This window comes from Pantherophis guttatus, chromosome 6, assembly GCF_059756535.1.
Source record: "Pantherophis guttatus breed Tessera chromosome 6, ASM5975653v1, whole genome shotgun sequence".
In the NCBI taxonomy this organism is placed as follows: Eukaryota; Metazoa; Chordata; class Lepidosauria; order Squamata; family Colubridae; genus Pantherophis; species Pantherophis guttatus.
The window spans coordinates 66,722,782-66,749,971 of record NC_142068.1 but is presented as its reverse complement, the minus strand read 5'-3'; the positions used below and the strand labels follow the sequence as shown (position 1 = coordinate 66,749,971).

General features: G+C 35.4%; 1 protein-coding gene and 1 long non-coding RNA gene across 3 annotated transcripts in view; one reads left to right on the top strand and one right to left on the bottom strand.

The window, feature by feature from the left end:
• Positions 1–16,163, top strand: part of LOC117676760 (uncharacterized) — a 29,056-nt gene extending 12,893 nt beyond the window's left edge. The window contains exons 2-3 of the long non-coding RNA XR_004594507.2: positions 12,424–12,507; positions 16,033–16,163. This is a non-coding gene — a long non-coding RNA (uncharacterized LOC117676760). The remainder of the gene's footprint in view (positions 1–12,423; positions 12,508–16,032) is intronic.
• The window catches only part of ADGRA1 (adhesion G protein-coupled receptor A1), a 397,321-nt gene that overhangs the window by 249,091 nt on the left and 121,040 nt on the right, over positions 1–27,190 (bottom strand). For both annotated transcript variants that reach the window (XM_034436536.2, XM_087871687.1), the window contains exons 5-6: positions 26,950–27,021; positions 24,147–24,310 (exon numbers count right to left, since the gene is read on the bottom strand). In XM_034436536.2, the coding sequence (XP_034292427.2) occupies positions 24,147–24,310; positions 26,950–27,021 (236 nt within the window). The remainder of the gene's footprint in view (positions 1–24,146; positions 24,311–26,949; positions 27,022–27,190) is intronic.

Sequence of the window (27,190 nt, the reverse complement as noted above, 5' to 3'; positions counted from 1 at the left end):
CTGCAGAAGTAAATAAGAGTGTTGTTCTAATGGGAGCTATTAAATCACTCAGGGAAAAATCAGAGAGAAAATTGGCTCACAAAGTTCAAGGTCTTCATTTCCTATACACTGCTGCTCACAGTATGGGAGATAAACAAAATTCGCTGGAACTATTAGTAAAGAAAGGCAAATGTGAATTAATAAGTGTAATAGAGATTTCGTGGGATAACTCCCATGAAGGGAATGAAGCCACTGAAGGGTACAATTGATTAAAAGGCACAGAAGCAGCAGAAAAGGAAGAGTAGTTAGTCCCTGTGTGTGTTAAAAGAACTGACACTTGCACAGAATAAAAATCAATGAACTTGGAGAAACTGTTGAGATCCTCTGTCTAATAACAAATGGAAAAATGATTAAAAATTACTGGTGTTCATGTCTATTAATATTCACCCAATTACCAAGAAATTTAAATTATCCTTTTAAAAAGCAAACTGAAGATCCTTCAAAAGAATAATAGTGGACTTTATTATACATTGATAGACAAACCCCACCAAGATGATTCTTTAAAATCTGCTGACAATTTCACAAGAATCCCTTTGTTTAATATAGCAGAGAAATGGGACCAATGCGACAGACTTAGTTAAGGAATTAAAAGTATCTTGAAGAATGCTATGTGTCCATGGAAGAATTCCCAAGAACAAAAATCTGACTTAAGCAATGATTAGTGAAGCAGGTTTTATAGCAGTAAGGAAGTTTATATCCAGAAATACATTATAGGGATTATTGGCAATGCCTAGTACTTAGTTGCATCCAACCAGGAAAAGAGTGAAAGATCATGTGATATGTATAGGTGCCTGGAGACAAAACCCTACACTACAAAAATTTTTTAGACAAAGGGCTCTCACCTTAAAATGAAGTTATAGTTTTTATATGTTTTAATAAAGTTATAGTAATGATACGAACAGGTAGTTCTTGCTTACCAACCACTCATTTGGTGACTGTTATGATGATGATGATGATGCTAAAAAAGGAGACATATGACTGGTCCTCAAAGTTGTGGCCATTGCAGCCTCCCCACTATCATGTAATCATGATTTAGGCACTTGGCAACCAACACACATTTATGATGGTCATAGTGCCCCACTGTCTTATGATTGCCCTTTGCAACCTTCGTAATTTCTAACAATGTGGCCAGAATGGGTCTGGTTAAAGAGGAAGCTGACAAGAAGTTGCAAGTCATTTAACGAGACCGCCTGCTGCTACCAACGACCTCCCATCGACCCGTGCGCTCCCACAGAGAGGGCCTCCTCAGGGTGCCATCAGCCAAACAATGTAGGCTGGTGACCCCCAGGGACAGGGCCTTCTCTGTGGGGGCTCCTACCCTCTGGAATCAGTTGCCCCCTGAGATAAGGAGAATCCATGACCTCAGTGCCTTCCGTTGTGCCCTTAAAACCCATCTTTTCCAGCAAGCCGGGCTGGCTTAAGAAGAAATTTTTAAATTCTTTTAATCGGTTTGTGATTTCTTAAAATCTGGGCCAAATTTATATATATTTTTAACTGTTTTTAATATTTGTATTCTGTGTTCTTATTTTGGCTGTACACCGCCCTGAGTCCTCAGGGAGAAGGGCGGTATATAAATTGGAAATTAAATTAAATTAAATTAAATTAAATTAAATTAAATTAAATTAAATTAAATTAAATTAAATTAAATTAAATTAAATTAAATTAAATTAAATTAAATTAAATTAAATTAAATTAAATTAAATTAAATTAAATTAAATTAAATTAAATTAAATTAAATTAAATTAAATTAAATTAAACAACCCACACTGGTTCACTTAATGACTGCAGCCGGAACTAACATTGTGAGTCGGTGTGGTCACATGACATTTGACTTTACAACTGCATAACTTAGTGATGGAGTTGCAGGTCCCAACTGCGGTAGAGGAGTAACTGCAATATTCCTTCCTAGGAGGATATAATGGGAAAATATGCTCAGATCAAGTTTCTAAAAAAGAAATGATGTCTTAATTTATTTCTTTATTATTTAATAATTTAAATACATCCAGTGCAAACAGCAGAACTAACCAATGCAACTACATGAAAGCTTAGTGAATATCTGAAAATAATAAAAAATGCATATATGAAATAAAGATGGCAATTCAGAATGGTAGAGAGGGTGTCTAGAAAGCTAATGTTCAGAAAGGCAGAGGTTGTAGAAAAATACTACAGAAAGATTTCTTTAGGTACAGCATGTTAAAAAGAAAAAGAAAAAAATAGCAGATGCCTGCTCTCATAATAATACTTGTTAAAAAGATCTTTTAATAATTGTTGATTGCAAATTGAATGTAATCAGCAGTGTGATGTGGAGCAAAATTACACATGAAGTTTGATGCTGTGTTACACCAAAATAGGGTTTTGAAATTATTGGAAGTAAAACTTTCATTTTATTCTGCATTGGTCAGATCCACAAATGTAACTTTTAGTTAACCCTTTATGTTCCTTTAGGGAGGAGTCATACAAACTGGAAAAAAAAAAGATCCAGAGAAAAGAAACAAGATGTGGGAAAAGGGCAGGCAGAATATGGGGAGAGGGGGAAGGAGTCAAGAGAACAATTGGCCTAGAACAGGAGTGTCAAACTCGATTTCATTGAGGGCCACATCAGGGTTCTGTTTGACCTCAGGGGGCCAGGGTGGGCGTGGCCAGGGCAGGTGTGGCCAACTCAATGGCACTCATGTTGGGGTTCCTGTGGTAGCCCGAGCACTCTGCTAGCTAAAACAGGCTCTGGAGCTCCGTTTTCAGCTGCAACGGCCTCCTGCAACCCTCTGCCAACAAAAATGGAGCTCAGGAAGGCCACTCACAGCCCACTCAAGCTCCGTTCTCACTGGCAGAGGCACCGTGGGCCAGTCCTTCACTATTTCTAGGGTGGCCCCATGGGCCAGATCTAAGCACCTCACGGGCCAGATCCAGCCCCCGGGCCTTGAGTTTGACACCCCTGGCCTAGAATCTTTACATTCCCACAAATGCCCTGTCCCACTTCCCTTTGAATTCCATTGACTTTTATGTAGCGCCAATTTAGTGCTGACTGTTAGTTTAACTAGATTCTTATGTATAAGCAATAAATCATTTTAGCTGGAACTTTATGTGTGCTTCTGATTCTGCGCACAAGAATGATAAAGGAATTAGAATCTATTTTTTATGAAGAAAAATTGAACAAATTAAGGATTATTTTTAGGTGAGATTTGATAGTACTGTTTAATCATCCAAAGGTTTCACACACAGAAAAAGATCACTACTTTTACTAATGGGAGAAAAGCTTTTTAATAACTCCTTCACCTTTGCCAACTACCTTTCCTCTAACACTATATACAGTGATACTGAACCAGCATCTGCAATAAGATTCTTAACAAGAATCTGATAATAATACTTTAAAGCTATTTATAATGGATTCGGCTAGTAGTAACCTATTTAGTAACACTAAATGTTTAGTCTAAATATAGGGTTCAAATGCTGATTCTTTCACCCCCACATCCTGCAAATCTGTTCCAAAAAGTTCTAAAGCCATTTCAAAATGATGGAAAAACATGCAAGAGGAAGAGAATATAATTAAATGTCATTTCTCCCATCTTGTCATTTAAAATGAATTATGAATTTCAAGTAGAACTTGCCAACTAACTGGGTTCCTTTATCAATGAAAACAAAAATCTGAAAATAGCCAATAAAATAGAAAACAAAAAGGATCCACATGAGATTATATGTAGATCCTGAGTAGTTTCTCATTAAAATATTTTTCCTCAATAGACAACATAGATTGTCACAGATTTGGTAAAACTATATGTTACTATCAGAACCATCTTTGGTAATCTATGGTTATTATTTTTGTCTATTCTCATTTTTAGACTGAACTATTTTTTCCATTTTTGACATCAACCATATTTATTTTTACTGTACGTATGAACTAGTGCAAACAAACTATGATTAACACAAGTACAAGCCTTCATATTTATGATTTGCAGATTTACTGAAATTGTAAAGACAAAAAAAATATGTTCATGCTTTTGATAGTTTGTACAGCTGGAGAAATAATGCAAATGTATATTTACTGTAAAATTATTATGGGAGAAGAAATATTTATCTAGAAAGGTGAAATAAATCTAGTTTTTAATTTGCAAAACATACTTTTTAGGTTGACACAGTTGAAACTTCTTGTGTTAATATAAATGCAGATGTATTCTATCGCTACAACTCTAAAAATCCATGTATAGCAATAGACTCAAATTTATTTTTATACCATAATTATTACATTTCACATGATTTGGAGGAGGAGAATAAAATTATTCCTTGTTAATAGTTTGATTTTTTTTTTATATTGACTGATGTTTTGCTATGCTCATAGACAGTAGCACTGAGAAACATGTGAATTAAAATTGTAATATATATTTATGATTGTCTCAGTGGGAAGGAAAGCAGCATGGGCAAACTCAGTAGAGAGGGTTAAGGTTAGGGAAAACATTTTAAAAAATATTCTGGATTAATGGCAGGAAAAAAACAAATATAGTGTTTTGTCTGGGGTCAAGTTCAAACACTTCCTCTGCCACATGCTCCCCAGCGGCAGTTTCAGAGAATCTTTTTTTGCTCAAAGGCAGCTTTTTGTCTGAACATTTGTCACGTCTCTTAGTAAAGTTATCTGGAGTCTATTTGCTTACTTTCACTCTGTAGGAAATAATGTGCAACAAAAAGATGGCCATACAATACAAGGTCATAATGGCGCAAATCACTGGATCGCTGAGAAATTGTTGAAGGCTGCAGGCGTGCTGTGTGGCTAAAACCACAAATGAAATCATTTAGGTGGATAATTAGTTATGGCTTATATATTATCCAGGGATGTACAAAAATCCAAAGATGATAAGTCTTTGTCCAACTACCCTGTTTCCCCTAAAATAAGACATCCCCTGATAATAAGTCCAATTGGGCTTTTGAGCGCATGCCCTAAAATAAGCCCCCCTGAAAATAAGGCCTCCCCAAAAATATTTAAACCCGTGTGCAGACTGTTCCCGCCATTTCCTCTAGTTAGGGTTAGGGAGACAGAGCTGGAAATCAGTAAGATGGCAAGATGAGCCCCGTCTTGCCCCATGTGCCCCAAAGTAATAAGACCTCCCAAAAAATAAGGCCAAGCACTTATTTTGGGGTACAACAAAATATAAGACAGGGTCTTATTTTCAGGGAAACACGTATGTTTTTCACAGTATGCTTGCTTTTATAATACGTAACTGATTATAAATCTTTTACAGACTGAAAGACAACTTTAAAAATTCCCATCTTCAGTCTTATTTGCAATAGTGTTTCAAAGATTGTCATATCTGCCTTTCTCTAGCTCATTTCATGTGTAGAAAACGAATGTCGATGCATTTAAGGGATAAAGAGTAAGGGATTACATTTCAGGGATTTGATTGATGAGCGAACTAGTACAGTTTGGAAGAAATTCCACTCTTATACCTAGATTTATGCAGTCCTGATTGGGGAATCTGCTTATAATATAATCATCCAAGAAGATAGATAGATAGATAGATAGATAGATAGATAGATAGATAGATAGATAGATAGATAGATAGATAGAAAAAGAAAAATTAAAAGGTAAACCTATCTATCTATCTTTAGAACATAGCAGGCTGCTGATTAATTTTATTGTCCTATCGCTTAAAAACAACAGATACCATTTCTACAGTAATTTGTTCTTCATAGCAAGGAGAATTATAAAAGAAATTATTAAGTAACTCTCCACAAATTCTTAAAAGCAACCTATAACACCTACCAGTGGTTATCTGGGGATTTAGCTGGCTGTCAGGAAAGTGCTAGGCAACTGTCAAGTACTTGAGCGTCATATGACAACCGAAACATCATTCAGCAGGCTTTTCAGAGCAAGGGTTTACCCTATTACTGTATTTTTCCACCTCACTTAGAAGTGCAATGCCCTGAGCATAGATTAGCTACTGCCCTTGACACTGCCAGTTTCTGAAGTCCCATGAAACATTGCAATTATATTTTATAAGACTATAAAAAGAAAATGCACTGACATGAAAGACAGCTTTTGGGATAATAACTATCTTCACAGAAAAAATAAAAACAATTTATTTGAATGTAATTCCAATGGGAAATTGTAATAAAAGAAATTTGATAGAGCAATATTCAGGGAGACAACATTTAAAGATTCTAAATGGACAAATTAGCAAATGCTTATATTTTTCCATGCTGCTCACAGGGTTCTTATAGACTGATTCAATAGCTGAGATTCCTATGCACTACAATCTTCTAATTTCCCCAAAGCTTGCTCTCATTGCTGATCATCACTTGCAACCTAGCTGTAATATTTTGCATCATATTTATGTCTATTTACTAGACATGCCTCAAAGGTAGCGCCAAAGAGACTCCATTATGATCATCCAAATGAGATCATTATTGAAAGCGTATATCATTTTTCCAAATCTTCTATCTTCAGGAATGTTAATAACAGGAACATTATTGAAAGAGTAAAGGCATTCCTGATAAGAGAAACTTCCTGAGCATCTAGAATAAGTCATTGAAAACCTCCAAATTGATGATCTGAAGTTTTATAAGAAAATCAACTGCATTCAGGCTGGCCTGAATCCCAATCCCAGATTAGACTTTTTGGTGACTATCAAAATTTTGCCTAAATTGAGCCCCCCACCTTTTTTGGTAATTGGTTTCAGTATTGAATTCTTCCAATATTAGGAAGTTGTAACATCTGAACAACATTTCAGGATTTATCAGCATTGTTGGTGTTAGTTTAAAAACAAAGACTGACAGGTGATTAACATCAGCCCATTGATTAAATGTAACCCATAACCACTGGCTTAATAGCTATCTTAAAAAGCAAAGGATCGGAACTAGAGGCCTGAGAATCTCCAAAGCCAGAGTGGTACATTAATCCCTCTGAATTCTTTCCGGGAATGTTCAGACAAATAAAAGAAAAGTTACTGCCTAAAATATAGCACAGTGTAGTATAGTTATAGTATAAGTAGTTAACCTATGCTTCTCTAGCTACGAGTGAATGGTAACTGCCAACTTCCTTTATTATTGGCTAGTTTCAGGAAGATAAAGTTAAGTAACACCTGGAAAGCTATATATTGTCTATTAGTGCCTATGAGGTTTCAGTGGAAATGGTTAAGAAATCCAAACCTTGTGATTTATATGCTAGTTGTATTTTGTAATAATATAATAAACAACATAAGACGGAAAAAATCCAGACCCTGCTGAAAAGGCAAAAAAGACAAAAAGTGGCTTCATTGTACATAATTTGATCTCACTCTTAGCCTTTTCACAATATTATTTTTTGTACTTTTTGAATATTTAAAAATGTTTAATGGTCTGTTTATATGTCACCCAGAGTCACATCACATGACAGAGACAGTCATAAAAAGATAAGTGATAGATAGACAGATAGACAGATGAATAGAGATAGATTTAAAACTATCATTCTAATTCTTTAACATCCCAAAAATTGTAAAATAAATGATGTTAATAGAAAAAAATAGAAATAGCAGCATCCTAAATTAGAAGATTAGAAATTAAAAATTATATGGTTTTTATGGAAAAATGGGAAAAAATGTTTGTAGGTTATTGGTTTTTCCCGAATCAGTGTGTGTACTGGAATGCAGTTATCCTTCAGTATTTCTACGCTGCTAAAAAACAGCAAAAAAGCAGCCCATAATATAGGAAAAGCATAGCTGAACATATGTGTATTAGTATATAAGCCGAGTACTAATGGGTAGACTAAATAGAAAAGGGTAGCTGTCGAGCCCCGGCTGGGACTCGCCATCGCTGGGGACGCTGGGGAAACCTGGGACCAAGTGAAGTGCCCACCTAACCATGTATGACGGCAGGGTCAGCTCCGTGCAGCAGCCTAGCAGCTGAGGCGACGCAGCCTGCTGAGAACTACCGGCGCTGTCCTGTGACATCGTGGCTGCGACGTCGGGAACATCACGGCACTCAACAGCTGATGTGGGAGGGGGAATTTTGAAATTACATTGCCGGATGGTGGTTTAGAAGCCGGGGAGAAAATAAATAGCGTTGCACGGTGGTTGCGTGCAGCGCTGACTTAAACCCTGTGATCCGGCTCATTCTGTTCCTCTTGCTGTGTTGCTGCTAGTCTTCGATTAAACTATTGTTGTTTGACATCGTATCTGGTGATTATTTGACGGCCACGGACTGGATGACAGACAGAGCCGAGAGTAGCAACAAATTGTAGAAAAGAGTTTTAACATAGGACTAAGAAAAACTCACACTAATTAACTCCTAGAAAAACATAATATTTTTGTATAACAGGGAACAGATTGTATAGTAGACTTAGCAGCCTGAGTCTAGTTAACAATTTTAAATAAATTGTACTCTAAATGCCACTATGTTCTTCTAATAAAAGAAGAGGCGGTGGGGGATCTCAGGCGAAGGAGAATGAAGTTTATTTTTTCCCAGTCTATATTAACTGCAGGCTCTGGAACTAACAAGAATTCTAGGATTCAGCCTTCTAGCCCAAAGCCCCGGGAGAACAGGCATCAATGTGGTAAAATTGATAAAATTGGCAAAGAAATTGGCAAAGAAAATAAAGCAAAGTGGCCCATTTCAACAGTAATTTACTATCCTCTTTTATTATTTTCGCTTGCTTGATAATTAATTACTAGCTCTTGTATCACATCTATGCCTCATAACATGATTCAGCTATCTTATTTCCCACATATTTACTTTCTTGCTACTATTTTAAAAACTCCTTTCATTCTAAGCTATTGGGGTTTGTTTGAGCACCAAGAACTCCACATTTAGTTAGTCCTGGTACCAAAAAAGAAATTGAGGTCACTTTGTGAAAGCTTAATCCTAAGGATGGAATATGTTTAGATTCCAAGTAAAGGTAGAAAACTCTTCACTCAAGAAGTATGGTAGTTTAACTACCTGTCCTCAGTGAAATTGCTCCATTTGGTAAAACAGCTTAGAGAAGAGAGTAGGAAGATAGAGATTCTCCCAGGAAGAGAGTTGGCAAGCTTGTATTATGTATTTGTAACAGACCTACTGAAAGCTGTTTGGGGAAAAAATGATAGTAATACCATTAGTAATAAGTGCTTTGGATGCAATTTCAAAACATCTGGAGCACCACTTGAACACTATTAGCATTGACAAAATCACATCAATAAATTGCAAAAGGCAGTTTTACTTGGGACAGCTTAATTCAATGACCATACCTTTATCATTATTAACTACCAGCATCTGCCTATCCTAGATCCTTGGAAAGGACTCAAGAGGTAAATAAAAATGTCAAATCCAGTCCAAACTTCTGGCTATCTGTGCAACCAAGAATAATAGTGTATATGTTGCCCAATTTCCAGAAACTCTGGGTGATTAAAGATTGTTAAAAATTGCTAAACTATTAAAAAACATTTACAAACAAATAATAATACAAGAAAGACAAAAAATGTCAGAGAAAACAAACCCAGATGGAGACATGGAAAAGGAAGGAAAGGGGCATCAATAATGCTCACCAAAGGCCTGGGCAAAGAGCTATGTCTTGTATGAAGAACCATTCTTTGAACCAAAGTAGAATTCAATTATGAATTGTTATGGAAAAAATGTTTCATAATGGTAAAAGTCATCCATCTCTCCAAGAGCGATGAACCACAGCAACTTTAGCTGTAGTTTTTACCAACAGTGCACAACAGTATGTGGGTTTCCATCTGGGCTAAAAGTTTGGTTCTGTTGATATTATTGTTTGAAACTAGTGGATCCCAGGTTCATCTTGAAAAACTGATGCCTTTCAAGATGACAGATAAATCATGCTGGAAAACTTTCTATTTGCGTGAAATGAAAAGACTTCCCAGATTTTAACATTTGTTAAAAAATGTTGCTTAGTTTGTATCAGGTGGCTAATTTGTTCTTTTCAATTGGCATTCAATTAACAAAACCACAAAAACACATCTCTCATTATAACAGAGAAAAACATAATGTTTTAATTTATTCCTTTTTGAGTGTGGCATATCATGCATGGACTAGCAATATATATTAACATTTCATCTGGATTAGTAAAACACAACAAAATATAAATGTTAAAAAGATCTATGTCCAAATATCAATATCTAGGTCATCTAACCATTAAAATGTAGCATCAGATTTTTAAAAAATCTATCAGGACTGGTATATGCTCTCAGCTTACAGCTGGTCATGATGTGATCTACAGTTTGACATGGGACCTCGCAATAAGATGGGAAGATATACCCCATTTATACGGAGAGTCCTGGCAGATGCCGTGTGAGGTGTGAATCCTATTCAGGATTGTCCATTGCTGATGTGGTAGCCTAGCACCTTTTTTGTGGGGTCATTTATATGTCTTCCTACGTCTGGGCCTTCAGCAACCCATTTGGATTTCCATTGGGAATCAATGTTAAAGTTATTGGTCAGATGTTCTGCAATACCAGTGGGAGCTTTCTGGATTTGAGTCTTCCAACTCATAAATGAGGAAGGTTGGCACGTACCAGTAGGATTTATATTTATACACATATCAAAAATATTTTTATATTTTAATCTGCGCATGAGTGGAATCATATTTTTCCTCTGATCCACATTAAGAGAGATATATTGAGTCACACGTACACTTCAAACTTTGACAAGATTTGTCTATTTTATAGAGAATGTAATTATATTCAATTTATTCTTTTGTACCTTTCTCAATTTTATAAAGCAGATTTTCAATTAAAAAAGCTTAGGAAAAAATTATTGCAAAGAATGTATATATCAGGGGTACTGTATGTTGTAAGAGTGAAGTGCTTTAGGGCAAATGTCTATAATAAGAATTGTGAACAAAGAAATAAATAATAATTGTCATGTGTACTTGAAACAAAGCATTTGAAAAATGCAAACATTTAGTAAACTTGTTCCTGAAAATCAAACTGAAAATGTTATAGAAATATGATTATAGGAAACAGATTAATCAGCCCCTAGAATGTTGTAATCAAATATAAACATGAAGACATAAAATGACATCTGACTTTGTCCACAGTAACTCACAGTTACAGTTCAAAATTTATACAAGTGTCATATAGCATAATTTCATGGGTTATTCCAGAAAAATTGAGCATTTATATTACTACTGCTGCCATTCCTGCCACTCCTGAATAAATCTGTAGAGTGGTGCTTTAATTTGATTACTTTGATGTATCTAAGCAACCTATTTTCTTTATTATTATAGTAATCTTTATACCCCCCAACCAGAGATTATGATTAGCACACCAATATTGTACTAAAATAACTTCTACATGGTAAGTATTCTGTAGCTTTCACTTGTTATAATTTCCTATTAAAGACCTGAACCGGTGTTGCTTTGTCTGGTTTGAATAAAACATTAGTGATAATCAATAAACTCAGTACCTGTAAAACATGAGTATTATACATCAATTCTTCAATCAGCAAATAAACAAATATGATTTAATATGATATGAAAATCAAGGAAATGTATAAATTTGTTATTTGGTTAAGTTTTTGCCTCAGTACACAACTCTGACTTCACAATGACTTTTGAAGGGACTAAGAAAAGTGATTAGCACATTAAAATTCACCTTCATGCACCACTACGAACTATTTCTTTAAAATACAAATGTGGTTTTTGGATTATGAAAACCTTCTAGGAAATGTATGCATACAACAGTGGAAACACATTTATGAATAGTAGTAATAATTCAAAATACTTTTTCCCCATTTAGATTGACTATACAGTATTCCAATTTAAATGCTGAACAATATATAAAAGGAATGACTCCAAAAGAATATGAAATAGTAAATCAGCTTCCTGAAAGTTCTGACACAGCTTTATTTTTTTTTACAGTTCTTTCAAAATAAAAAACCTACCTCTTCGAGATAATATTCCATGTGTCAGCCTCTATGTGCTAATTTCACTCATGACTTGTCTGTTAAAATTAGGATGGTTTTCAGAATTGATGGGCTGGAAAGTCATTCAAATAGAAGCAACCAAAACAGTTCTCCCTCTTTCTTTCATCTTTCCTTACAGACTGATATAGCAATTGCTTTCAGAATTGCCTAGTATGAATTCATGGTCTACGTATTATGGCTGTGAATGTTTAAAGTAATCAAATATGGTTCTGAAAAATAAATAACTGGCATGACAGTTGCAGTGTCTTGAGATGGAGAAACCAGATTCACTTAACAACTGTATTACTAACTTAACTGCAGTGATTCACTTAACTATCTTGCTTAGCAACAGAAATTTTGGGCTCAATTGTGGTCATATGTCTAGGACTACCTGTAGGTTGTCTAAGTGTCACATACGCCACAAAAATAGTAAATAATTCTTGCTGAGAAACAATAATAAGACCTGGAGAAAGATAAGAAGAGGCAAATATAACCCAATTATTCTTTTTCTTCATCCCTATACAGTCCAGTATGTCAATCAGTATAATGTACTAGCTGCTTTTTTGCAATAAGAGCAAGAACAGAAGAACATGAAAGTCAGCATTTCAGGTACAATATTTGTTTGTCTGCTTCTTTGTAAATTTATATAGTTGCACATCTTATAAGAAGTGATTCTGGATGGTGAACAGCAAAAACTATAAGACAAATGAGGGGTCCTTGGTGCTCTCTGAGCTGGGCTGTTTTCTTGCAGATGTTTCATTACATAAACTAGGTAACATCATCAGTGCTGATAAGGAATGGGATTTCCTCTCAGTTTATATTTTAGTGGCTGTCAGTGTTGGTGGGAATGGTCTTGGAAGGTCTTTGGTTGGACTGTTTACTGTTAGCTTGTTTGGCAGTTCATTGGTTGGTCCGATGTTAACCTCGGTGTTAATCTATGATCATCTGGGTGTTGATTATGGGTGGGGAGGTGTTTTGGCCTTTTTGTTTACTTTTTGGCTTGATTGTCTTTTTTGCCCAGGGTGTAGATATTGTTTATGTGTCTATTCATAACTAGTTTGTCAGAGTTTATAGGCTGGTGTTTTAGTTTTTCTGATCACTGGATTTTGTGGGTGTAAGAGGGTTGGCATAGTTGATTGGGAAGCTTGGCCTCTACTGAAAATATCCCCACTGCTGGCTTCGGTAGAGCACTAGACAAGGAAAAGTACATTATCACAATTAGCTTCTTTTGGGAAGGCACCTTTTGTCATATATAATGACAAAAGTAGTTTCTTTTTAAACTATACCCAATTTATCAACACAAGCTCAAAAGATCTATCAAAAAGCACTGGACTCTAGATATCTCCCTCTAAGGGTTGGGAAGGTATTTTATTTTGAAAAAATACCCAAGATACAAAAATAAAACATGCAAACCTATGTGGAAGTTCTTCTCTATGTCTATTCTATTATACCATACTCTATCTCTATTACCATTACTCAAGATTTTTTTATTTCATCAAGCTGGCCTGGCCTAAATCTTTTCCCCTTTTAAATGTAAATTTTAATTTGTTTTTAAATTATTGGGTATTTTAAATTTGTCTCAGCAAAATTATTTAATTCATTTTTATTCTATTTTAAATTTTTGTATTTATGTGTTTTATTCTGTGGCTGTTCACCGCCCTGAGTCCTTCAGGAGTAGGGCGGTATATATAAATCCAATAAACAAACAAACAAACTATTTATACTATACAATGTTCTCTAGACTATGTTCTACTACATTCTAATATATTACTGTATTATTTGTACTATATTATTTTTACTGTATATTATACCATTTCTACTACAAGTATCTATTATTTTTGCTACAATACTATTCTATTATTAGCATACCACAGAATTTCAACTCTTAAAGACCCTGTTCTGTCTTTAAATCCTGTCTCTCTCTGGGATTTCTTCTATTGTTTTTCTTATTTATTAATGTGCAGCAGATAAAGCACTGGCACCTTTCTAACAGTTGTACTTGGTTTGGCTTTGCTGTGCCTCCTCTGAACCCTTCGGTCCCTGTGTAGAAAACTCATTTTATTTGGCTGCTTTCTGTTTGCTGCTGTTGCTGCTGCCATTGTCGCCCTTTCAAAACCCGGATTATCTCCTCCCCCACCTGTTTCAAGGGTGTAGCTTTTATAACAATTCTGCCATGTTGCTGCAGGGGAGTAGGTTTAAGTAGGAGAAGAGACAGACAGCACAAATGCCTGTAATTTATTTATTTATTTATTTTTCGGCCTGTACTTCCCCATCGCTAAGTACTGGGTTTTAGGCAAGGTGTAGGAAAGTTGGCACAGTTAGTTGGCAAAGCTAAGCAGTTCCTGAGGGAAAAAATCACTGACAAGCTCTATTGTATCAAGCTTGCTATGTTATGGTTAAAGAATTTTGATAAGCAAGATCCAGGAAGAAAGCCTTCTTTGCTGTCACTTCCACCCTTTGGAATATCCTCGCCCTAAAGGTGAAGTGGGTTCCCACTCTCCTGGCCTTTCAAAAGAGTTTGAAGACTTGGCTGTGCTGACTCACATGGGGCTCACGGAGAAGCACACAATCTTGGGCTTGGTTACAGCCTTGACTGTCTTCCCCCTGCCTTTTTAACTATTAATTTATTTTATCCTTGTTTTAACTGTCTCTCTTTATTAAGAGAGAGTATTTTTACGTGGTTTTTATATTTTTAATTGAACACAGGAATTACTCTGAGAATGTGAAGGCCAGTCTCTAAATGTCATAAAACAAACAAATAAACCCAAAATAATGTTAATTTTCCATCTAAGGTTGCAGAATTCATTAAGGTGCTGAAGTGCATTGGAGTGTACTCATGAGAAAGGTCATTATACAGACAGTAGCCTCTCCTTCCCACATCAGTATTTAAAACTAGATATTTTAGGTGAAGACACAGTACTGAATATTATTTATGAAAAATAGAAAAATAACAGAAAAGCCAATGAGTCTCTGAAGTGTTTGGCAGCCACCTGCTTCAATCTGCTGATTCACAAATGTACTTTGACTGAAGCTTTGTCAATTCAAGGCATTTCTTGTGAATTTTTGCTCAGTTCTAGTACACACGGGGGGGGGCAGAGAGACACAGAGAGAAAGAGAGTAATCCCTTTGAGGTAAACTTCTACTAGATCAAAAGAGAGTGCTCTATTTAAATAATTTCTAATTAATATTTCTAAAAGGTTTGAATCCTTGCTGCTTATCTGTACAGAGAAGTATAGGTGATTAAATTTAGTCTCAAGGAGCTTCCAAATTAAAAAAAAAAACTTCTAAAAAAATAATATTTACCCCTGTTGCCATTTTCTGGAAAGCCAACACTATACTAGATCACTGCAAAGTGAAAAGGAACTAATTTCTAGATAGTCTAAATCTGACAATGATTTTATGAATAAAAAGTGCTATACATTTATTTTAATAGTAATTATTTTGTATTTATTGTATGTATTCTTTCATCTAAGCATTTTTCCTTATTAAGGAAAACAACGAAAGAACACAAATCATCATTATGTGAAGATAATCTTGTAAGAAGTCTGTAAAAAACATAATTAAAAATTAAAAATACTGTCACATTTTGTGCATAGAACATTAAGTTCAAACCTAAAGAAGCAGGAAAAATTACATGTATACTGTAGTATAATGTCATTGCCATTTCTTAACAGAGTATTTCAGTTTTAAATCTGTTAGATCTGTGGTTGACTGGTATGGCATAAACCCCATTCTTTTTTATGAATATTCTTGTTCTATTCATTCACTGCATGCTTCTTGTCTACAGAGTAATATTAGTGCTGTGTTGTTGTTTTTTCTGAGGGGTTTTTTTTTGGGGGGGGGTCATTTCCTTCTTTTCGTGAGCTGTTTTCCAAAGCAGTAGTTGTGAGGATCACAAGTGGATTTGAACCCTTGTCTGTAGGGATGTCCAGGGATTAAAATTCAACTGAATTCCTAGGACTGGTAGGATAGGATCATTTTGTAACATACAGTATTTATTTTACATTACAGTGCAGGTTTGGCTGCATAGTCACTGGCATACACTCTCACTGGTGGACACTAGTGACTTCCCAGAAGCTATCTTGTATTTCTCTCATTTTATGAAAACTTACATCTGTGTTTTTTTCCCTCTAGGACTGAGTATCCATTGGTTGCAGCTATCATTCTGATGTTATCTAAGTGTAAGATGGTTCTACCAATTATTCAAAAAACACAGCTAGGCTTAAATTAGTAATGATAAACCAGAATATTTATGAAGAGAATCAAATTATGGTACTACAGGGGTTTAAGGCACCCTGTTATTAAGCTTATTAAGACCAGCTGCCTGCAATTACTGCAGGGTTCGAATCTCGCCAAGGCTCAAGGTTGACTCAGCCTTCCATCCTTTCTAAGGTAGGTGAAATGAGGACCCAGTTTGTGGGGGCAATAAGCTGACTTTGTATAAATATACAAAAGGATGAAGGCTATTGCTGAGCACATTGTAAGCCGCCCTGAGTCTTCGGAGAAGGGCGGCATATAAATCAAATTAAAAAAAAAAAAAAAAAATATGCCTTGCCAAAGATCTGAAGATAATGTAAGAAATCACTGGCAGAAGTAAAATAAAACAATGTTAAATATAAGCTTTTAGAAATGTGGAATACTTCAGGTTTCTCGGTTCCATAGTCTCCCAGGATTTGAAATGGACAACTAGCATTACAACCATCACTAAAAAAGCACAACAAAGAACGTCCTCCTTTTGTCAATTTAGGAAGTTCAGACTGCCCCAGGAGCTGTTGATATAATTCTACAGAAGAATTATTGAGACTGTCATCTGCACTTTGATAAAATAGGACAGGTACAGATTCCAACATATAGTTAGAATTGCATAATAAACAATTGCAACCAGACTGCATTCCACTGAAGCCCTATATATTGCCCGGGTCAGAAGAAGGGCTGACAAAATATCTACAGACCCCTCACATCCTGGACATACTCTCTTTCAACTCCTCCCCTCAGTATGCCACTATAGAACATTGCATGCCAAAACATCTAGACACAGGGATAGTTTTTTCCCTTGTGCCATCACTCTGCTGAATACCTAATCCCCATAATAATGTTTTATGTCTAAGTATATTTACCCATGTTGTGTAGCTATAGAATTATTATCCTTTTCATCTTCTCTACTACCGGTACCTGCTCTTATTGGTATTATATTATGTTTATTATTACTCTGTTGCTTTGCAGATACATTGAGAGCTTCTGCACCAGAGACCAATTCCGTGTATGTCTAATCACACTTGGCCAAATAAAATGTTCTGTTCTGTTCTGTTCTGTTCTGTTGTTCTGTTCTGTTCTGTTCTGTTCTACTCTACTCTACTCTACTCTACTCTACTCTACTCTACTCTACTCTACTCCCACTCCCACTCCCACTCCCACTCCCACTCCATCATAATATTCTTTAAAAGCACAGCCAGTGCTTCTTGCAAACTTTATGAGCAGCCTAAACTATTACATATGTTAATATAAATAACATAAATATTAAGTGACAGGATTCCTCCACTCCACAGATCAAATCAAGCCTAATTAAACTATCCATCTCACCCACAATCACAAGCCCTGCTTCTATTCTAGAGCCATTGGTGCACTTTTCCCAGGTCCTGAATCATATCCCAGAAACCATACTTCCCATTCAGCCCCATCAAGGAGAGGGATATGATAATAAAAATTTAACAAATCAAGATCATCCACACACAAAAAAAAAGACAGTAAGGATAGTCAATGTCCAGTTCAAGATACAGAATAACAGTAGAAATGCCATAAATCCAAAGGAGAAAGTCTACAGCTTAAACAAGAGTCAGAAGAAGTTTCATACATTCTGGTGAGCAAGCCAGGCATCAATCTAAGCACGTAGATACTGGATATAACTATAAACAATGTTGTTTCCAGCACTAAACTACATTCCACTTTTATGTCAAAGAAGAAAGGATTCCACCCAAACTCAACCAGTGCTTATGAACTTTGAAGAGAGAACATCCAGTTTACAATGAGCTTTTACTCCCAAGGAACTTACCCCTGAAACTTTATGGCTTTGCACCATTCTATTTGTATCACTCAGAGGCAATACAATTCTCATCATCTTGAGGATTGTGGTGTCAGGATCAGATGTCTGACTAGCAGATTTTAAATAAATAAACTTCTGGTCCCCATTCAGATCCAATCTTTCAGTTGCAGAACTACACTGAGTCTGCTCTCCTCATCTCATTTGCTCTCTTCCTTGAGAATGCCTACAAGAAGGGGCCATGGCATATGCCTACCAATATGGGAAATATGCTCGTTTTTAATCATTATCTTCCCAGCCTAGGGAGACTTTCCTGCCCATCCCACAAGACTTTAAAATAGTCTCAGTTGCTATTAGTAAAGCTTTTAAAAAGTCACACTTCCACAAGAGAGGCAATAGAAGAAGGCTCTGCAGCCTAAGGTACAGCAGAATCTCCCTTCTCTGACTGGGTAATTTCCCAAATCATTTCCTCTGCGTAACAACGACAGCTACTGACTGGATCTCCAAACTCGACATTAAACTCTGAAATGTTATTTCTGTTTTCCTCTTAGGTTTTCTTACTGCTCTTTTTTTAATTGTTTTAATTGTTTTAACCTGTAAAAATGAAGTGTTTTAATATTGTGTGTGACCAGCCATATGCTAAATAAATAAATAAATAAATTCCCAAATCACAAATTTATGCCTACACACATTGCAATCAAGCTTTAAAATAGATTGAACTGCCTAATTTTAATATGTACATGATTATTTCCTCTTTTTTTTTTCACTTTTTGATACAAGGGACTTGGTACTGAGTACCAAGCCTGAATTATTACATATGTACCACACAAGGCTTTTGCTTATGTTTTGTATGGAGTAAGTTCTTAGAATCTCAAACAACTGCAGATGGTTTTGGTGCTCCTAAATAAAAACAAATTAACTATTGAGACTTACACCTATGGTGCTTCTAAGTATATTTGGTGGTATGTAGGAGTACCAAGCCTCTCCTTCGCTGTTAAGAGACACTGTTAAACACAGCAGAGATAAAAGACAAATATGATGATGGCATACAGAGAGGGACTCCTCAGGGTGCCATCGGCCAAACAATGTCGACTGGCGACACCCAGGGGGAGAGCCTTCTCTGTGGGGGCACCTGCCCTCTGGAATGAACTGCCCCCGGAGATTCACATACCTACATACCTTTCGTCGTGCCCTTAAGACTCTTTTGTTTCAACAGGCCGGGCTGGCTTAGAAAATGAATTTTAACTGGGTGTTTGTAGCTTTTAACATAAGGGCCAAAATTTTATATATTTTAAATTTTAAATTGTTTTTAAATTTTATGGGTATATGTTTGTTTTAATATGGCTGTACATCGCCCTGAGTCCGTCGGGAGAAGGGCGGTATAAAAATTGAATAAATAAAAATAAATAAAAATATATTTTGATGGTTTCTTTTGTTCTGGAAAGTGTCTCATGTAAATATATGGTTAAAAAATTCTTAGGACCATTCCCCACTGCTGAATTTTAACACTATCCACTTATTCTTACATCATCAGAAAAGTGACTGGTGTGAAATGTGTTTTCCCATTCCTGATTCCTACTTTATTCTGCAGTCACCTAAGGCTTCAAAAGCCATAGATTTTATCCACCCTAAGGCTGAATTTGGATAATGTCAAGATAAAAAGGAAAAGCTTAAAATTTATACAGCTTAGGACAGCTGAATTCTGTCTCACTTACAGGCTGGAGACAAGATGAAGGCAGTGTCATGAGGCCAGAACCAATAAAAAAAAATGTTGTTAGGATATGTTTGTTCTCAAAATCAGATTTTGAGTCAGATATGGCTATAAATCTCTACTCTTGAATATAAATTTCTATAGAAATTCATTTCCATATTCAGTAACAAGATAACAGCAAAAACGGGTGCCTGATTTAATACCGTTAATTGCTTTAGTGCAGATAAGAAAGAACATGACAACATAGAGTATCAGCATTGGAAGAGACCTTCAACCCTCTCCTTGAGCAGAAGACCTTATACCATTTTCTTGTCCATGTTTCAGACCTTTTCTCTCCACTGAACTGCATTTTGTTGGATAGAGCCCCATTGTTCAGGACCTTTCTGAATCTTGAGTCTATCTTGCAAAGCTACTTTGTGCAATTAACTCTCCCCCTCAGCTTGGTGTCTGCAAATTATATTCCCTCATCTAGATCATTAATGATGATGTTAAAGAGTACTAGGACTTGAGGTACCCCACTACATGCTTCCCTCGATGTACATGTAGATGTTCTCCATTGAGAAGCATACATTGTGTATCGTTGGTCGGCCAATTGCAAATTTGTCTATCCCACATTTTTCTGTCTTACCACGAAGTAGGCTGTGGTCTACTTTGTCAAATGCCTTATTAAGTTCTAAAGAAGCTATGTCTACATCATTTCCCTAATCCACTAATTTAATCACTTTGTCGAAGAAGACAATAAGGTTTGTCTGGCATGATCTGTTTTTAACAAACCCATGATGGCTTCTAGTATTCTGGCAATGCTCGTTTCTAAGGGCTCAGAAATCTGCTGCTTGATTATCTTTTCCAGAATTTTCCCAGGTATTGATGTTAGGTTGATTGTCTGTAGTATCCTGGATCTACTTTTTTTTCCCCTTTTGAAAAATGGAGTGACATTGGCTCTTTTTTCAGTTCTCTGGCAGTTCCCCTATTCTCCAGGAGCTCTGAAATAATTTGTTCAATGGTTCTGAGATCATATCTGCCAGCTCCTTCAGAATCCTAAAAGGTAATCCATCTGGCCCTGGCAATTTGAACTCATCTAGTGTGGATAAGTATTTTCTTTTTTATGTTTTATGTTTTATTGGACCCAGCTGTATAGTACAAAAAAAAAAACTTGCTTAGAAGAAAAATAACACCCATAAGAAATTTCATAATAATGAATACTCAGAAACAGATGAAAGAAAATTCTATATCTGAACTGACAGCAATAGCCTAAATATTTGAGGCCTAACTTTAACACAGTCCCACACATCGCAGTTGCCATAATTAATTTTGTAGACTAACTGAATTATCCAGTTTTATGCTATGGCAGTGTAAAAATGCAGTAGGTTCCATAACATCAGTTCATAGCAATTTTGACTAATTTATAAAAAATGGCTACTGATGCTGTTCCAGTTCTGTACATTTAGGCACTGATTCTCTAAATGAAAGTCTAGAAAAAGTAGAAGAAACAGAAATCCAGGTGCAGGGCAAGACATGAAGATACCTAGTTTTGGAATTTGCCTAAGTTCCTAGTTTTAGTTAATTTTAATAGCAATTTTATTTTATCCCCAATTCTACCACACTAAAATTCCACTCCTTTTTTTTCTATTTTATGTCTTCCTTTGGTTTGCTAACCGCCATTAAGGTGTGGATTTGCTTTTCTTTCTCCACATTAAAACATCTTCAGTGTTTAGTCTTACAATGTCTACAAAGAGGACATTTGATGTTTATCATACCAAACATATGTCTTAATTTAAATGTCTGACTTTAAAAGAACAAACTAGTTTTCTAGGTACCAAATAATCTAAATGCAACGGATGACAAAAAAATCATAGAATTCATAAAAATCAAAAATCATATCATATGTTGATATGTGAATATACTCTGGGAAATATTATAAATTTGCTTTTATATTGTGAATAAAATGCACCATGAAACATTAACTCTTTTAATTGGAGAATAAAGAATAGGGATGAAGAATATTTAATTAAAAATAAATAAATTAAGAGTGACTTCTGATCAAGATGATACTAAATTAGGGCTGGCATTATAATCCTTTGGCCCTCCCTATAGTATGTTTACCTTGATAATCGACAAATTATTTTTTACTGGCACTAGAAACAGGTAATACTTTGCTTTTATTTTGGAAGAGGGTTTGTTGATTGCCTCCATCCCCGACAGGCAATACTTAAAGCAGGTCTATTTAATTTAATTCATTAAATTTGTTATGGCCTCCTACTTCATTAGACTTTAGAGGCAGAGAAGGGTAACATTATGTCTGTTATTATGATTATGTAAGGGTACTATAATGTTATTAAACTAACCATTAAGTCTCCGCTGTGGAAAATGAAATATCTCTGCCAGAAAATTATTAGCTAGGTATCAGGTTGATTCATCATCTTCCAGGCTTTCCCTTTTGTACAACCTCAGCCATTTATTGTGAACTTTCTTAGCTCTGCCATGAGAAATGAACCACTGCAAAAAATATGTACTAGTAGAGTAAATTGAATGGGAGGAAATAAATCTCACATAACATTCTTTTCAGATAATACCAACAACTTGCTAGGATATAGAAAGTCATTCTCCACCATAAGAAATTTGGCTGATGAGAGAAAACTTTGCACATGTAGCTTTACACACACACACACACACACAAATTGTCCGATGTCATCTAAAGATCCTTTTTGGCAATGATGAAAACTGAAGATCTTCATACTTGTTTAAAGGCTTAGTAAAATCTTTTGGGAGGATTAAAAAGCCTCTTATGTTTTCCTGCTGTATTTCATCCCCACCTCAGGTTGCCAAACATTTTATCTCTAATAAAAACTTATGCTTGTTCTAAGTATTTGTCCTTGGAATTATAAGAACATATCTTATATTGTCCTGTAATTAACTCTCCCTCTTTGCCCTTATTTTTTTTCTCTAATAGGTCAAGCAGGGCATAGAGATAGGACCTACCTATATTGTCCCGTTACCAAAATGAGACGGCAACTATGGTTTAAAAGCATATGTGGATGTCAGTCTTTACTCATTTCTGTTCCATTATAACATAATTTCCCTTGTGCATTTTCCTGCTGTAGTATGAAAGCAGTCTTTCCCTCAAGGATTTATGTCTGTTTGGGCTGAAGCCCTTTACTTTGTTTACAGGCTAATCCTAGCATTTTATTATCAACTTCATAGAAGAAGGAAAATGCCTTCAACTGAGCCAGTCCTATCATTGATCTAAGACCTCTATGATCTTTTCTTCATGCTGATCGTTGTCATTGCAGTGTCATTGTAACTCTGGTCTTATAAGTTAAACGTTGCTGGTTTAAAACCTAGCAGAAACAGGACTTTTGCTTTCTGAGTTTCCTATGTGTAATCAAGCTTTATTTGTTTGTTTGTTACAGTAAATGCAGTTCCACTATTTTGCCACTTTTTTCAGACTCTTGGAATAGAAGGGTTTCACCCTCAGTTCCCAAATACCAGACTGAGAGCTGGCATTGAAGCCCTTCAGCATCAGATGAATGAAAAAATGGAATAATATATTCACCTTCTTGAAATTTGCCTGCACCATTAGAAATATGGCAGATATTAACAGGTTTAGAGTAAAATTGCAAAATATAATATTTTTATTACACTTTAATAGATAAGCCATTAACTTCCATCCCTATTCTCATTTTACTAATACATGAGTTTGATATCCTGCGAGACTAAAATCCATCTCTTCTGGCCTTAAAATGCAACTAATACAGTATAAGCATTTTGTTTACTAGATGGCAAATACCTCAGAAAGTGTTCAATTGGTGCAGATTCCAAAGATAAGCCTTTAATTTTCAGGGTAAGGGCTTATCTTATAATGGCAATTATTTTAGATGAAAATGGATTTATACCAATCAGTATGTGAAGAATATATAAGACTTCTTGCCTATACTGCATTCCCATTATTTGGAATCTACCAAGATATCAAAACAAATCTTTATTATGGTCATAGAGCAGCATAAAACAAGACATCAAGATCATACAAAAGACTAGAGGATCACTTTCATTCTTTCTTAAAACTAATTTGTTGGTGTGTTATATCTCTAAATAGATATTTAAGTATTCTATATATTTACATACTTTAAATATCACCTTTGGGCTTTACAATTATATTTACGGATTATATTTGAATTACATATCAAGGTATTCAAATATATTATTTCATTATACCTCTTTCCCGCCCAATTTGTTTTTATGATCCCAAACTTTTCTTTTAAAAAATTTATCTGCAATCTCTTCACTGAACACATGAATGAAAGTTTATATAGCACAAGATTTTACAAATATGATGTTTATACACTTATGTATATGGATGTGCATATGTGACTGTGTATGTCTGCATTTGAGTATTTACCAACAGCTTTTCCACAGAGCTCTACATTTCCTTTTCCTGCAGCATTTTTTTTCAGTACATTTTTATTTCAATTTATGATGCTGAAAAACAAAACTATAACTCACCACATATCAACTGATTTTCTTTCAGATTGCGAAATGATGTTCCTTGTAAACTCCTTGGAAAAGCACACACGGTTTCCTCTGATATCCGCACTGAGGAATTTGTAGCCCAGTGTAAGATCCATTTGAGATTACAATCACAAATGAGGGAATCAGTATAGAAATGTCTGAAAACAAATTCCAAGCATTTCCTTTTTAAAATAAAACACCATATATCAAATTGATTATATCAACCAAGATATAGAAGTTGCAACTGCCTAGCTCTCAGATTAACTGCTAGTGGGGGTGGGGCTGAAACAGTTACAGCATAAATCATATGGATCATCCATATTCAAGTGTGTGCATGTGTCTATACATATACATGCACATATATACTGTATATGACACGATGGCTCAGCGGTTAAGACTCTGGATTTGTCAGTTGGAAAATCAGCAGTCTAGGTTCAAGACCCACACAAAGAGATGAGCTCCCATCCTCGCCCCCAATCCTGCCAACCTAGCAGTTCGAAAGCATGAAAATGAGTAGATAAATAGGTACCATGCCAATGGGGAGGTAATAGAATTCCATGATGTCATGCTGACCACATGACCATGGAAATGTCTTCAGACAGCATTGACTCAATGCTCTTGAAACGGAGATGAGCACAGCCCCCTAGAGTTGGCAACAACTAGCGGAATAAAATCTGCAGGGACTCCTTCACCTTCATATACCGTGTATACAGTATTTATTTAACAAAAATGTGCTTTTCTCCTTAATGATCACCTATGAAATGGAAAAGGGGTCATCTTACATTTTTCTGCTAAGAATTGCAGAGATTTATTTTCTGTGTAATTTTCCTTGGGGTAAGGAAAATCATTTTACATTCACAATCATTTTCCTTTTGGTTAATGTGGTATTTTTCATTTGGGTAACTTTATGTTCCCTCAAGATTACATTACACACATTTCTCCCAGCAATATGCATAGTTTTCACTTTGAATGCTTATGATATGTGCAAATGGGAAAAGGCGTGCTCACTTGATATATTTCCGGTTATCATTAATTTCCCAAGACATACTGTGCTTCTGTTTTCCTGTACAAACAGTGCTGCCATCTAGTCACACTGCTGGTTATTCAGATTTTGGTTTGTTGTCTTAGATAGCAAGATGATGATTTGCTATTCAGTGTACATTTCTCAATTGCTGATGGATACATTACCATGTTACCCCGAAAATAAAACCTTGTCTTATATTTTTTTGAACCCTGAAATAAGCGCTTGGACTTATTGCCATGCACTCAAAAGCCCTATTAGGCTTATTATCAGGGGATGTCTTATTTTGGGGGGAACAGGTATTACACTTTATGTTTGATCAATAGAATTCATTTAGATATTCAGAATAAAATGGATACTTGGAGCTATTAGCTTGATTATTCTAAATGACATTACTTTCACTTATCAATGGAGAATAATGCCTTAAGACATCATGTTTAATGAACCTATGATTTCACAAATGGGATGTATGACACATGATGTGCACCAATATTTCATATCCAGTTTACAGCAGAAGTTTATGTCACAAAATATACAGTTTCTACTGAAAAGATCCAGCAGGAATCCTTGCAGGAAAATCCTTACAGTGCATATGTAGAACTTCAACTGTCATAATCCCAGTGATAGTCTTTTCTGTATTGACTGAAAAATATGGATATTTCCAGCCAATACAGCTGACCAAAAGGTATGTTTGAAAGGTAGCTAGCGGGACAACCTGCTTATATCTCACTAATAATATATAATTCTTACCAGTCAAGTGTCAAGCGCTGGGGAAATCAGGAGATTCAGGAGTTCAAATGAGTGTAAAGATTTATTGCAAGCTTAAGCTCTCTACAAGAATCTGACCAACCAGCAGACAAAAGAAATGACTGGGAAATAAGAAAAGAATTCAAGGTGGGCTGGACTAGGATCTCTTGTGGGCGTGCAGCAAATCATGACCTATGATGCATTTGATCCCTCCTTCGGGCTCAGCCTGGTCGTCTCCTACATCAAGGTTTAAAGATTCATCCTGAAGTTTTGCTTCAGAATTCTTTTTTAAAAAAGAATTGCTTTTAATTTGGGGCTTTGAAATTATCAGTTTGGATGGAAAAAACTGGGCATAGGCTTTAAAGTTACCTGGACATACAATCTACCTTTGAGTTCTATCACTCTCTAACAGCACAACCCACCTCACAGGATTGTTATGGGGAAAATAGGAAGAGGAAAGAGTATTAGGTATGTTCATCTCCTTGAGTTATTTATGAAGTAATAAAGGCAGGATAAAAAAATCTAATAAACAAATAAATTCCATTTCTAAGCAAAAAGAAAAGTATTAACTTCCAGGTACATGCAATTATCAAAATACCATTTGGCCTGTACGCTCTAATTAATTTTTCATCACTCTTTTTTATTGTTTAATAAAATCCTAACAAGGAGAAAAATATAAATATTTTAGTGTAATATGTACATTAAATATAATCACAATTATAATGAGCATCTAATATATTTTATGCAAACACCATAATGAATTAATTTGTTTTCTGTTTCTACTCAGCCTTTTACAAAATGTAAGACAAATTAACCATGCAGCTTTAATATTTTTAAAGGCAAGTTCAACTAATAAACAGTCATAAAATATTACTGTTATTATTGTCAGCTCCCTTAATATTTTTCAATATTTTAGACGTATGAAATTATATCAAGATGTAGAAGAGCATGAATTTTGAATATTATTTTCAGAATAACACTGGCAATACTAATATTTGTGCAAACTTTACATAGCAAAGATATACTTACAAGGCCTTCAAAGCGAGAAGCTCAGAGAAAAGACCATTCATGAGACTTGAAAAAATGTTCCCTGATAAATTCCTGAAGGGGAAAACAATTGTTTTTAAAAAATGAAAGATATTTCAGGTTTGATTATGTTATTTGGGATCATTAGCAGTGTATTTAAAAGATGCATGTTTAACACCAAACAACACATGTACAACTATTGTAGTCTATTTTTGCTCCTCAATGTGCAACTGCAGTACTGAAA